The 14,273-nt window shown below is 42.6% G+C and overlaps 1 protein-coding gene and 2 long non-coding RNA genes across 3 annotated transcripts in view; 2 read left to right on the top strand and 1 right to left on the bottom strand.

Annotated features, from left to right (window-relative positions):
* Positions 1 to 14,273, bottom strand: part of kif26ba (kinesin family member 26Ba) — a 71,206-nt gene that overhangs the window by 12,878 nt on the left and 44,055 nt on the right. Inside the window, exons 6-16 of the mRNA XM_078795745.1 lie at positions 8,305 to 8,520; positions 8,034 to 8,127; positions 6,398 to 6,543; positions 6,102 to 6,218; positions 5,501 to 5,690; positions 4,757 to 4,946; positions 2,308 to 2,479; positions 1,526 to 1,849; positions 956 to 1,132; positions 567 to 699; positions 202 to 454 (exon numbers count right to left, since the gene is read on the bottom strand). Of these exons, the coding sequence (XP_078651871.1) occupies positions 202 to 454; positions 567 to 699; positions 956 to 1,132; positions 1,526 to 1,849; positions 2,308 to 2,479; positions 4,757 to 4,946; positions 5,501 to 5,690; positions 6,102 to 6,218; positions 6,398 to 6,543; positions 8,034 to 8,127; positions 8,305 to 8,520 (2,012 nt within the window). The remainder of the gene's footprint in view (positions 1 to 201; positions 455 to 566; positions 700 to 955; positions 1,133 to 1,525; positions 1,850 to 2,307; positions 2,480 to 4,756; positions 4,947 to 5,500; positions 5,691 to 6,101; positions 6,219 to 6,397; positions 6,544 to 8,033; positions 8,128 to 8,304; positions 8,521 to 14,273) is intronic.
* On the top strand, positions 1,389 to 6,920 carry LOC131139585 (uncharacterized). Its single transcript, XR_013629679.1, has 7 exons — positions 1,389 to 1,865; positions 2,234 to 2,262; positions 2,344 to 2,515; positions 4,789 to 4,954; positions 5,556 to 5,756; positions 6,115 to 6,184; positions 6,373 to 6,920. It is a non-coding gene; the product is annotated as an uncharacterized LOC131139585 (long non-coding RNA).
* Positions 6,983 to 11,768, top strand: LOC144901626 (uncharacterized). Its single transcript, XR_013629681.1, has 3 exons — positions 6,983 to 8,137; positions 8,319 to 8,549; positions 11,444 to 11,768. It is a non-coding gene; the product is annotated as an uncharacterized LOC144901626 (long non-coding RNA).

The raw sequence follows: 14,273 nt of genomic DNA, 5'->3' as shown, positions 1-14,273 counted from the left end.
TGGACAATTTGGAGTCGCCAATTAACCTAGCATGTTTTTGGAATGGAATGTGTGCCAACATGCTAACCACTTGTCCACAAGTTAAATTATTTAATTTTAAATTATTTTAATGAGAAAGTATGCTCATAAATGTCATTTTTTTCAGTACCGTAATTGCCGTATACATTGGTGTAAACTGTTTCTAGTTTGTTTTTGTCTCACCTGTCATGCAGGTGCGGGGCCTTAGTCCTGTGCAGAGGATGAGAGGCGATGCTTCCGGTGACATTCCTATCCCCGGTAATGAGGGCCGTAGTACTGGAACTCTGAGCCAGACTGTGGATCATAGTGTGGGCCAGCTCAGCCTCCTCCACCACCTCCTTGATGTTCTGCAGCTGCTGGTCATTGGTCTTCCTCCTTGATGTGGTGGCTGAGGGGGAAGACTGCTGGAGTGCACTTCCAGGATTAGGTGGAGACCCTATGGGAAGTACAGCTTTTAAAATGGAAACAACTTTGAGTTGACCCTGATATACAGAACATATATGAATTTGTTGAAGTGAGTGTTAGGAGTATCTGAGATAGGAATCTACCTGTTTTGGCTTCTGTATCGAATGGAGCAGCAGCGTCAGGCTCAGCAAGAGCAGCCGAGCCCGGAGAAGGGAAGCATGGCTCTTTGGATCCTTGTTTGCTGGCTGGAACTTCCTCAAAGGGAAACTTGGTCACCTTAACAGAATGGATGACAAAGAATATTTAACAGTTGATGAGGAAACAATGCAACATACTTATGAACAGGACATATGAAGGACCCTTTCTGTTCACAGTGTAAAGTCAAACTGCCTTTGAAATTCACTAAAACACATTTAGTGATCTCACAAGGGGACCAAGGTTGTCTTTAGAAAATATTTCAAAAAGAGTTGAAACAGTTCTGGTTTCTTCCCAAGAGTCTTAATTCTTGTGTGAATACGCCAGTGCTCTGTACCTCTTCACTGCCATCGATGCAGTCCAGTCTCTCCTGCAGCTCAGCAAAGGTGTTGCACTTCAGGCACTCGGCTCCCTCCTCAGGCACAGGGGCTAATGGCTGTCCGAGTAGCGATTGAGCAGGCTGGGTCTGAGATGGGCCTTCATGCTGCTCTTGGCTCTCTGGCTCAGGCTGCACCTGCCGGAGCAGAATTCGTGATGTCGTTTATTCATTCATTTTCTGCCGCTTTTCCTCACGAGGGTCACGGGGGGTGCTGGAGCCTATCCCAGCTGTCTTCGGGCGTGAGGCGGGGTACACCCTGGACTGGTCACCAGCCAATCACAGGGCACATATAGACAAACAACCATTCACACTCACATTCATACCTATGGACAATTTGGAGTCACCAATTAACCTAGCATGTTTTTTTTGGAATGTGGGAAGAAACCCGGAGAAAACCCACGCATGCACGGGGAGAACATGCAAACTCCACACAGAGATGGCCGAGGGTGGAATTGAACCCTGGTCTCCTAGCTGCGCGCTAACCACTAGACCGCCGTGCCGCCTGATGTCATTTATCTGGTCATCTACATCTTTGGAGATCACCTGACTCTGATACTGTACCTCTGATGTTTTAGATCGCAGCAAGGCAGGAACGATGGGTACAAACTCCGGCGGACCCTCGTTGTCTGTCAGCTCCCTGTCTGATACAGCGGCACCGTTGGGACCCACGTAGATGACCGTGTCACATGACTGCTCGCTGCTGGAGTACTCGTCCGGGTCGCTGGACAGGCGCAGCAGTGGGACATCCGAGCCGGGGTCACCACGATGGTGAAAAGCTCGCAGATGGGTGGGGCGGCGCATGCGACCTTCTTCACAGGAGCTCTCTCCTCCAGAGGAGCTGGAGGTGTACTGCTGGGGATGAATGATGGTGACAGAAAATACTTTTTATACAAGACAACATGGAGAACATGTTGGTGACAAAAATCCTGTTAACAGTATTAGACTAAAACATATGTGATTATTGTAGATTATTGTGCTCAATTGTAGTATTTGCATGGCAACCTGTTGCTAGGCAGAATTAATGCACTCTCTGACCTGACATCATTTTTACTCCCATGTGCAATAAGAAGTAAAATTGGCATTGAAGCCATGCCATTTCTTTGGCAACCAGGTAAAAACAGACGACACAGAAACACGGTATAACTCTAAAAACAGTGCTAACAATTATGGATACATTCATATCACAATGAATTCACCATCCCAGTGTGCTGTAGTAATAAGCTTTTGTCCCCACAGTGCCACATGCTGTCCACTGTGGGATAAAGGTATCTACCACAGGCGATGAATCAAATCAATGTACTAAAACTCACCACGGTGACTTTAGTTTTTTTCTTTTTCATCCGGAGGACGCGAGATGCGAGCTGAATGGTGGAGAGACTTTCCGAGAAGTCTCCAGGAGAGGCCGAGATGTGAGCGATCATGGTGGTGCGGCAGTTGATGTTGCCTAGCGACTCCCTTAGCAACATGGTCAGCTTGCTATCCCTTGAGAGCACAAAGACAAGACAAATCAGATGTGACGTGAGTGTTATGGAAAAAAAAAACCCTCCAAATGTATTCAGATAGTTTCAAAGATGAACAAGAGAGAAACAAACAGATTAGAGAGGGAAATGGAACACTAATCATATACCTGGGTTACCAACCTGGGTTAGCATCATTAATTAATTCCAGAAGATCCGACTCAAACCGAAACGGACACTAAATTAATCAATTTTTCCCCTAATGAGACACCATACAGACACCACTTTCCTGTTTTGCCATGAGTTATTTCTTCAATTTAATTGTGGTTTTCTGCTGTGGTGACTCCGTAATCAGGAAAAGCCGAAAGAAACAAACCTCAATAACCTAAAATGGAGCCACAGAAAATTTCAAGTGCCGGAAAATTGTGTCTGCATTTGGCTCTCGCTGCCGCATAATTGTCTTTGGGAACGCCCATATTAAGGTAAAAGTAACCTATGTTAATTTATTCCCTTCTTTTATAGTGTATTTGTATTTAGAATAGTTTTATACATGAATAACTATGAAAACTTGTTTTTTGTGAACATTTTTGAGAGTCAACCGCTGATGAGCTCATACGGGCTACATCGATGATGTCTGGTTCTGGTTGCCATTTGCTTCTTTCTTAGAAACTAAGAATGTTTTGTGATTTAAAAAAAAAACATACATATATTAAGAACACCGTTGGAATCACGCAGTGTAGTAATAACACAAGACATGCACCGTTAATTTTGTACATTAACTGAAAAACATGCTAACCGGGACGGACGCTAAGCAAGGTTTCACGGTATTATGTGTGGTAAAAAGGATGTAAAAAAGAGGCCTTCCACAGACTTTAATTTTACAAGATGGAAGATCGTTTTCCCAAAGCAGACTGCAGACTAAAAGTACTCTGTAGAGTCTACTCATTCATGTTTAGGTGCAAGTGTGCACGTTCTGAGTCCTGTGCCCACAGATCTCATGCTGCTGTCCCCTTTATTTAAAAAAAAAAAACAAAAACACATAGCCTGTGGGCATATCTCTTGAAACACACACTTCTTCAGTCTTGACCTCCTCTTTTTACTCGATATGTTACTCTCTCTATTGTCCTCACTGTTTGCTGCCGCAGGCTTCAACAAAACCTCGCTCATATCTCTTCATACACTCCCTGAGAATAACGTGGCTAAATGAGACTCCCAATGTACTCATTAACATTAACTTAGCATAAACACTAATTTATGTTAGTTTGTGCTTAATAGATGCCCTGTACAGTATACCAAAAAACACCCCGCAGGGACATGTATTTGTTTGTGTAAGTGTGTTTATGTAACTCTTCTACTGCACACAGCACACAAAAGGGTGAAAATTTGGGAAAACATGCACCCCTCCTGTGTTGCTTGTGTGCCGTGCTCTGCTACTGCGTTATTATTGAAACCCAAGGATGTGTGGGCTTTCCCCGGGTACTCCGGTTTCCTCCCACATTCATGCTAGGTTAATTGGCGCCTCCAAATTGTCCATAGGTATGAATGTGAGTGTGAATGGTTGTTTGTCTATATGTGCCCTGTGATTGGCTGGCCACCAGTCGAGGGTGTACCCCGCCTCTCACCCAAAGTCAGCTGGGATAGGCTCCAGCATACCCCTGCGACCCTAATGAGGATAAGCAGCATAGAGAATGTATGGATGGATGGATGCTTAAATTAAGGACTTAAGTTTGAGCAAGATGGTTGAAAAACATGGCCGCCATTTAAAACCCTCATAATCAGCATCGGTGAGCTTGTGTTCCTCATGTAAATGCAAGCACTGGTGATTTAATGAACCCAGTGTGGCGCACACGGTCATGTAGCCCTAAGAAGAAGAACATTTACATATTGTTCACTGCATGTACATGCATACTGAAGATTTTTCCGTTTTGTCCTTTGCCTTTTGTCTGCCTCTCTTTTACTCTGCTTGTCTTTCCAGCTCCTTTTAGCACTCATCACCAAAGTACAGAAATGAATGTGATGAATATGCAACAGCAGGTGTTGTTTATGACATTGAGTCCCTAAAACCTAGAGGGGGGGAAAAAAACAACTCTTGGTTTCTTTATTCTACTGCAGCTTTCAAACTCCATTCTCCATTTAACCCTTTGTAAGGCACTCTTTGAAATACTACAGTTATTGGAGACTTGAGTACATAAAGAAATAATAGCGACCTCCGTATTTCTTCCATCAAATGGTGGAACTAGGTACTATTTATTTTTTATGAAACCACCTTCCTATCCTCATACACACACAGACTGGAGCTTACTTGTACGGGATGTGTTTGCTCCCGTTGACCAGGGCCAGGATGACGTTGCCAAGGGCTGACAGAGAAAGACACAAAGGCGCAGAGCCGGGTGAAGAGTTTTCCCTGCCTTTGCCACTCGTTCCGCCTGTGAGTACGCCGACGTCACAGCTGCCAAGGTCCAGCAGATGGAGCCGACTGCGACCTCCTGACACTGACAAGGTAGGAAGGATGAGGAAGGACAAAGTAAAACAGTTTGCATGAGACTGAGGGGCTGTCCACATGGGAACATTTTCAGTATTTTATCGTTTCAGTCTCTCGTCCACACGGGAACGACGTTCTAGGTGGCCTGAAACAGGATGTGGGAAAATCTGAAAACGGCAGCTTTGACAAGCCAATATTTGAATATTTCGAGTACAGTACCTCAACCGTAATTACATCATAATGAACACCTATCTGATTACAATTTTTGACAACTGTCTTAGGGTACAGTTAGATTGGGTTGTTGTAGTAATGCTATAAGGACAGTATATCCCTCAAAAGAAGCACCTTTATCCTTATCCTCACCAAAATTGAAATGGTTCTTTCATCTTTCATCATTTTGTCTGCTAAATGTATTTGTCCTACTTTTTATAATATGAACGCTATCATTAAAATAACAGGCCTCGTGCTGGTACAGACCTTTTCAGAGTACGACTGTAGTATACTGTATGTTGTGGTTGAACGACATGGTCTATTTATACATTTTATAACATAAGAAGCACTCACTTCCACCCTTGCCTGCTTTCTCCATGCGGTACTGGTAAATGTGTAATGTAAACAGCATGTGGGAGTTCCTGTGGTCTTCTTCTGTAGCGTTGCTGGGACGTTGGCTGCTGTTGCGAGCCGCGATCGCCGCATCCAGGAACCAGGCTGCTTTCTCCGGTGTGGGAGCACGGAGTTCCGACTGGTTTTGGAGCTGCAGGAAAGACGGATGATTAGCCAGAAGGACAAAGCCACAAGAGGAAGAGGCTGGTGTGTTGATGTACGTAGCTTTGCACAGCACCCAGCATGCATGCAGGGGAATGATTGGCATATTCAATTAACACGTATTCAATATGCCTGCTGGTGTGAAAGGATGCGGTGTGTGTGTGTCTGCCCATACGTGTTTTAATGCTGGGGGTATCATTCCTGATGAGATTATGTAAGATTAGTGAGGGATTACACAGATGTGCTTGTATCACACCCCCTAATCCTATAACCACAGTAAATGCAGACACACACATTTGTAGTCTGAATGATCAGGATAATCACGATAAAGCACACACACACACTCATGATTTATTCAATTATGTGACTGATATTTCCTGTATTTGTTGCACGTGTGTACCTGCATGCCGCAGATGGGGTCCTCACACAGGTAGACTCCAGGTGACTGTCCATCCTGCAGGCTTCCTGTGGCCACCTCTGACAGTAAGTCATTAAGGTTCTCCTCTTTGCCCCAAACCTTCACAAGGACAGGAATGGCATGACTTAAAACTGTCAATTTGGGGCAAATTGTGTTGTTGATTTAGGTGTCATTACATGCTAAACAGATTTTTAATTCTTTTTATAATATGGCACAGGACTTGTATGTCCTATTCTGTGTTGTCCTTCAATAGACTTGCCAATCTTAGCAGCATTTACCTCAACTGCAGACACACGAACAGAGAAGCGCGCCCCTGTCTTCTCCCTCCTCTCATTGATGAGCTTAAAGAGCCAGGAGATGGCACAGGGGATTATACCCAGTGTCTGAAGGGAGTCATGGCGGCCGATCATGGTGTAGGATTTGCCTGGTTTACACACACACACACAGAGACAGACAGGAAGGAAACGTCTTCAAAAACAACAGAAAAAAACCTGCAGGCGAAGTGTGCAGATTCTCCCTTGGGCCACAAAGTCACCACACACACAGAGAGAGCTATTCACACACCTGCTGTGGCTGTCAAGAAGGTAGGGATCAGACTACACAAAAACATGTACAGCCTGTGATATGAAACGTGTGTGATTTGTTCTTAGTCACAATGGAGGAGTGCTTGTCAGTGTTCTCCCTCCCACCCGTCATTTCTTGCAGCGTCTAGACTTACTGTCACTGCATAAATAATAATAATAACCATAATAAGTATGAGATTATATGTCGGGTAATAGATGGTTTATTATGAGCAAATTATCTTCAAGGGGACCTATTTTTCCACTTTTCTGACTTATAAATGTAGTTAGATTGTTGTATTCTCGTGTAAAAACGATGCCAAAGTTTCAGATAATTAGGTTTGCACATTTAGAAGTGAGCCTTGAAGGAAGTTTGGGATGGCTCAAAACACTTGGTTTCAAAAGGCGTGGTAAAAAGTACCCCTTTGTGATGTCACAGAGGGGTGGACTTCCCTATATGGTCCATAGTTAGGAAGTACTTTGGGCATGTGACTAATTACAGCGGCGTGGCAGGAAGCACAAATCAAAGGAAATACAGCTGGAATAGGTGCAGATCTAAAAAGTTTTTTCTGTTGGTTATTGTGTGTAGCCGCTCTATAGGAGACCACAACTCAATACAAAAGGGCCGAAAAATGAGCATAATAGGTCTCCTTTAAAAGGATAATGATTAAATGATTCAAAAAGGAATTTTCCTAAAGGTCCTCCACATTTAATAATTCGTCTGTGGTCTTTGAAAGTACTGTTTTGATTCCTTGTAAGAGCGTTCCAATGATAGCATACTGTGTCTGTGAGTCAGTGTGTGTCTACAGCCAACAGCTACAGAACCCAAGATAAATGCTCAGTGCGTCACTTTCCTTATTTTAATTAGCAACAAAAAGGTAATAGGCCCTTCTAATGTGGCCTCATTACCATCCATGGCCAAAGGGGGACTATATCACTGGGAATAATCTCATAAGTGGAACTAGTGGTGGCACAGAGCAATAAGAGTCGGAATATTGATTGAAAGAGCAAAGCCTACTGCTGTTTGATGGATTCCTCCATGATAGGAAAAGTCTCTGTTTCCATTTATTAAGTACAATTGAGTACTAACAAGCACAAGTCTGAACCAAGGTTGTCCCAACATGCATGTTTATAGCTCGGCTTTGCTTGGTGTACATGCATGGGTTCAGTGGGGGGTCCGGAACCTTTTTAAAGACAGCCACTCAAAAAAAAAAAAAACAGCTTAGGAAGACAGGAACGGATTAGGGAGACAGAAACATCGCAGGCAGAGAACGACGCACTAATCCATGAAGGCCAGATGAGTCACACACACACACACACACACTAACTCTTGATGTGTGTGTGTGTGTCTTACCTAGCTTGGAGTGTCCAAAGCAGAAGACGCATCCATCTGCTCCATTCACCACCGACTGAATCACCTCAGCAACCGTTCCTGCACACACTTCCGCCTAGCAACAGGTAAGATAAGGACAGATATTGACATTGATATTACCCTCCTTTTAACCTTGCATTGGGCTAGCATTGAAATACTTCCATATAAAAATGCACCATGGTAATAAGCTATGTACTGCATGTACTACAACTATCTAGGAAGATAGATAGCTACAGTAGTTGATGTTGTCTACCTGCGATGCATCAGGAGGGAAGGCGGCATCGAAGGTAAACATCTTCGGAGGCACCTGACTGGTCCCTGCTTTTTTCTGGGGGGTGGTGCCGGGCATCTGATTGGCCGACGGGTCCATGATGATTATTTGTTTCTTCCTGGGGTCCACTTTGAGGAAAGAACTGGACGCCGTAGCGTCCGACTGAGACACCGGACACACACGGACCATCACTTTGACCTGAGGGAGACAGAGAGAAACCATTTGATGTAAGTAATAGTAAAGGTTGCATTAACAACAACCATTCACACTCACATTCATACCTATGGACAATTTGGAGCCGCCAATTAACCTAGCATGTTTTTGGAATGTGGGAGGAAACCGGAGTACCCGGAGAAAACCCACGTTTGTTTGCGTTTATCATTTATACCGGGGGGGGGGGGGATAAATAAATAAAACATACATTTATACCGGGATCATAATTGGAAAAATCTATCTACTGGTATATAAAAAATATCGCCCAACCCTAAATCGGTGATTCTTCCTCATCCTTTCCCATTTACCTCTTCATCTCCCTCACATCACAAGCCTCCTTTAGCTACTTTACCGTTCCTCCCACCCCTGTCAAAAATTCTTATCCGCCTCAATTTATTTATATGACAGCTGCTGCTTTGCTTGTTGTTGAGGGCTGAACATGCAGCATCATCACATCCGAGTCCTCCGGAACATGAAAACATAAAACACACACTAACCAAATGTCTTTATGATAGCTGACAGGAGACACTTTTTTTTCTTGCTGAATCCTCACAATTATTTAGACATGTCAGAAAAAAATAATACAGTAATAATCCTGTATGGGTTTTCTTCTTCTTCTTCTTGGTTTTGTCAGGAAATTATAAATATGCATGTGATGTGATTACAGAATCTGTAATTTATTATAAGTTTCTTAAGATTTTATGTCCAACCAATTTCCCAATATGATTATAGCGGTAAATCATGAAGTTTGGTTGAATCTAATATCCTCTCTAGTGTCTATTAATACAAAATGTATGTCACTAATGGGAAAATTATTGTTCTATTCATTTTAGATGACAAAAAAATGAAGAAAATGTGTCAAATTCCGCATGGCGTAGCTGACATACTGTTCTTCTTCACGTTATAAGCTAATAGATCAGTAATAGTCAGTAATCAGTAATATCAGTAATAGTGCCCCCGCTGGTTACAGCCATGTATTGCACTCCATTTTGCTACAAACTACAAATAAAGTATTAAAATTCCACACAATTAACAGAATTCTTAACGATAAATTGATTATTTCACCCATTCTTACTTTGTAGTAATTAATATTTTCGAACAAATGACCTAGGAGCAAAAATGAGAAGGTCACGCTGCACTGAATAAACTCATCCTAACTGACTAGTACTTTATGAAGTATAAAAGCCACTCTGGTGCCTGGTAAGTAATATAATGTTGTAATATGTATGACGACAAGGAGATATAAAATCCAAAGAGCTCTTAACACACACGTGCACGCGCGCGCACACACACAAACGCACACAACGTTGCTGTTTATGTGCACATTTATCTTTGGTTCACTCACTCACATCTAATAACATATTAACAGGCTTGCCTTTGGTTGCATCATTAAATGACCATGGGCCATTTAAGAGAGCTGCTTCAATAAACTGTCTGTCTATATATGTGTGTGTGTGTGTGTGTGTGTGTGTTCATGTTTTTCCCCACATGAAGATAATGTTCAATTTTAAACATGATGCCTGTCAACAATAAATATGCAACCTTAGTGACCCCAAGTGCAACTTGGTGCCAGGTCAACACTTTGCATGTCTCACACACACACATTAACACACACACATTCACACACTGCCTTGGATTCCACATGATGCCCTCTGGTGACCCCAATAAAGGAGCCCATCACATCAGTAGGAGCCTGAGGGAAGGATTTTACTGTTGCACGCTTTACAAGGCGTAACTCATAAAATCTTCCCTCCTCTTGAGAGCCTTTTTCCTCTTCTTGTCATAGAGTGAGTGAGTAAGTGGCGTATAGTGTACGGTACTACATGAGGCCAGAACACTGTTGTCAATTAGTTTTCCCTCGCCACATCGCGGTTCAAACTTCACGGCTTTACACTATCACATTTTTTAATAAGGCAGTGTGTGGTTAAATATGGCGTATGCAGGCACAATAATTTCTACCGCTTATCCTCACAAGGGTTGCGGCGGGTGCTGGAGCCTATCCCAGCTGTCTTCGGGCGAGAGGCGGGGTACACCCTGGACTGGTCGCCAGCCAATCACAGGGCACATATAGACAAACAACCATTCACACTCACATTCATACCTATGGACAATTTGGAGTCGCCGATTAACCTAGCATGTTTTTGGAATGTGGGAGGAAACCGGAGTACCCGGAGAAAACCCACGCATGCACGGGGAGAACATGCTAACTCCACACAGAAATGGCCGATAGTGGAATTGAACTCAGGTCTCCTAGCTGTGAGGTTTACACGCTACCACTTGCCCGCCGTGCAGCCTCCCTAATAAAAATTTGTAATAAAAACCCATGCCAAAAAGTCAACTCTGAACCCCCGACATCACTTCCTGTCTGCTCTGCACTTAGCTCCCCCACGGAAAACATTTATAGCAACACACACAAGCACAAGTCCTTTTTATGTCATAAATGTCTAAGTTACTCTTATCATGTCTGCTATATTGGGTAATATCAGTGTAAAGATGACTATAGGGGTGTTATTTAATGACTAGAGGGCTCTAATAATGTTTAAAAAAACATATTTACAATGATATAAACATATTTTCTAAACTGTAACTATAAAAAACTTCTCCTCAAGCAAGTCAGAGCTTTTCTTCATGTCGCTCACACTCGCATGTTGTGAGACAGAGTCCCCCCCAAGGTTGTTAGCAAGTTAGAAAACAACGTGATTAGCAACATAACCGTGTCTTGCCTCCAGTCGAGTATGGTGGAATGGTGGTTATCTGGGATGCAATTGGATTGTGTGCGTTTAAAAGGCTATATTGCAATGGGAATGAATGAACCCAAATTGATTAAAAAGCTGTATAGATAAATGGAAGAGCTCATAAGTTTAAACCTGGTCTTTTTTTCCTCATTTGTGTGCTTTCAAACCTACAGTATTCTCGGAGGGTCCTTGGCCTACTTCCACAGTGCACCGGATCGATATGCGAGGCCAAAGCGCCACCTCCACTTTCAGGCAGACACACTTTGTTGATGAGAATGCAGCAAGCTAATGGACTCTTTGTTGTGGTTGGTGAAAAGAAAAAGAAACATGGTGACACACCACTAATATCTCCCTATCTGCCTGCTACTCATCTCTTCATCCTTCATATGCTTTTTTTTCCTGTACACTTTCTTAAAGTGTTTTTTTTCCTCCCATCCACTTGGGCCTTGTCCTCCATTCGACCCTTGTGTCTTCTCCCTTCCATTTACAGTGGCTTGAACGTATGCTAAGACAATGGCTAAAAGTCCACTGAGTCCACTGTTCGCACCAACGCAATTTGCTGTGGCGCCTTGTGTCCCCAATAAGGTGCCTTTAGTGGCGTGCAGTGGCTCAAACTGCCTCCCAACTGGCTCATGGTGGCCTGTAATTGAGTTTGGCAGCAAGAAAATTTCAAAATTTTTAAAATCTTTATCACGTCACTTGCATCAAGCAATTGGCACGAAGTGTCCACCAAGTGGAACCAAATGTCACAAACTATCCACCTATTTGAATTCACTGGAATGTAATGGCGCGAGCCAATGATGCTAGGAGTCCACTGGGCCGGCGCCAGTTGGTGCCAGTTCACACCAAAGATTATGTGATTGGCAAGTAGTGACTTGCAGTGGCGCCGAATAACGGCAACATGGCAACATGCCAAGTGAACATTAATTCAGCGCCAATCAAATAATCTTTGGCACCAACTGGCATCGGCCCAGTGGACTCCTAGCATTAGACCCTTATCTATTTTATATATTTATCTTATACCTAGAAATTACTAAACTATCAAAACACTGACCTACATTTTCAGTAATTGTTCAGTGTATCTATAAACAATTCACCTCAGAGAGCCAGCTAGCAGGCCCACAATAAGGTCAGCATTTTTCTGTTCTGTTTCATTACGAACTTGTGTGTGACAAAATACGTCATTTTATGACGTGGACATATGCGGGTTTTCGTCCGTTACTGCTTATATATGCACAAATCTGTTTTTTCACTGTTTATACATCGGAATTTACGATTCTAGCAAAAATCTTAGTGAGACGTACTGGTGATGATGTATTAGAAGATAAAGGCTAATTGTAGACTCTAACTTGTCCATAGGAGTCAATGTGAATGGTGGTTGGTCTTACGTGCCCTGTGATTGGATGGCCCCCCAGGCCAGGCTGCCTCTTTCCAACTTCCCCATGCGTATACATTCTTTGTGGTGTCTTTCAGCTACTTGAGGCAAACAACCTCAGCTGAACACAACAAACAACCCTTAGCAGAAAAATCAAACAGTTGTCTGACAGCTCTTCACCACCGTGCGCCACTATTATTGGCTAGAAAATCAATAGGAGGACTGACACTGTGTCCTAATTGGCTCCCAGGTACTGCAGTAATACACATTCACAGTATGACACTGCACAGTAATACACATTCACAGTATGACACTACACAGATGGACACAAACATTATATTAAGATCATATTTAGGCAATTCATTCCGGTTCCGGTTAAGATGGATTCTTTATTTTATTGTACACATAAATTATGTAATTTTGGCTGTCACATGACCATCGCCTCAAAGGTCTTACTTAATCATACATCTGATAATACATTTAAACAGGAAGGCATTCGTAGTGAAAATAGATGCCTACAAATGCAGCTGAGAATGAAAATAGAAAAATAAAAAAAAACACAAAATTCATACACACACATACTTTGACAGACAGAATACAGTAGGGAGGTGTGTGTGTGTGTGTGTCAATAACGTGCACTAGCCAACACTGAGTACATGAATATTTCATCTACGAGGTGCAACACAGTAGTCTCATAACACACTCACACGTTCATTTAGATGCACCACATACACACACATCCATTGGAAAATACACACACACTTACACACAGTTTGTGGCCAGAGAGGGATCACCACCGTTATTAAAAATTGATTAGCTGTCATGGTATCATCTTCCCCCCCAAGGTCAAGTCGCTAGCTGTGTGTGTGTGTGTGTGTGTGTGTATGCAAAAAGATGAGTGCATAGATAAGAGAGTCCTCCAGTCATTCAGAAGAATGTGAAAGTAATGGAGATGAGATGAGATGAAAGAATAGAGATGAAGCTCAGTAGATATGAGATACACAGCAACTTTAACCGTTGAACGTCCTCCTGTACAACTTATAATTCTGGTAATGGTAATGGTAATGGTTTTATTTCATATGAACATGCATTAGATTACAATTGAATGCATCCCATAATCAGTTCCACATGTCCAAAAGGAGTAGGAAAAAGCAAAGCTTATTAAATCCTACCCCTCCATCTGGTACTTTTACAATCAGTAACTGTTACATTTGTTCACTTCCTGCTTTCCTAATATAGTTTAAATTGTTTTTTGATTTTTTGTTTTTTTTTTGTCACGTACCGAAGTACGAGATGATATGACCATACAATGACATAATGGGTACCATAGTAAGTGTCAATATAGTGATATGTATAGGACATCATGACTGGTTCAAGACTCTTCATCCTTGTATTTAGCAAACATCAACTGCTTGTATTGTTTCTTGAATTGGCTCATCGTTGTGCATTGTTTGAGGGTCTTACTCAATCCATTCCATAGTTTGATTCCACATACTGAAATGCCCTCTCTATAGTGCTACTACCTTGCTATGCGAGAGACGACAGACGAGGAAAACACACACATACACATGGCAATATACTGAGGCCGGCAAAATGAACGAGTTAATTTTCATTGATTGTGTCATTAT

Source organism: Doryrhamphus excisus, linkage group LG13 (assembly GCF_037039965.1).
Source record: "Doryrhamphus excisus strain RoL-2023G ecotype Guam linkage group LG13, RoL_Dexc_Guam_v1.1, whole genome shotgun sequence".
NCBI classification, from domain to species: Eukaryota; Metazoa; Chordata; class Actinopteri; order Syngnathiformes; family Syngnathidae; genus Doryrhamphus; species Doryrhamphus excisus.
The sequence above is the reverse complement of the archived record's forward strand: the minus strand, read 5'-3'. Positions and strand labels throughout refer to the sequence as shown.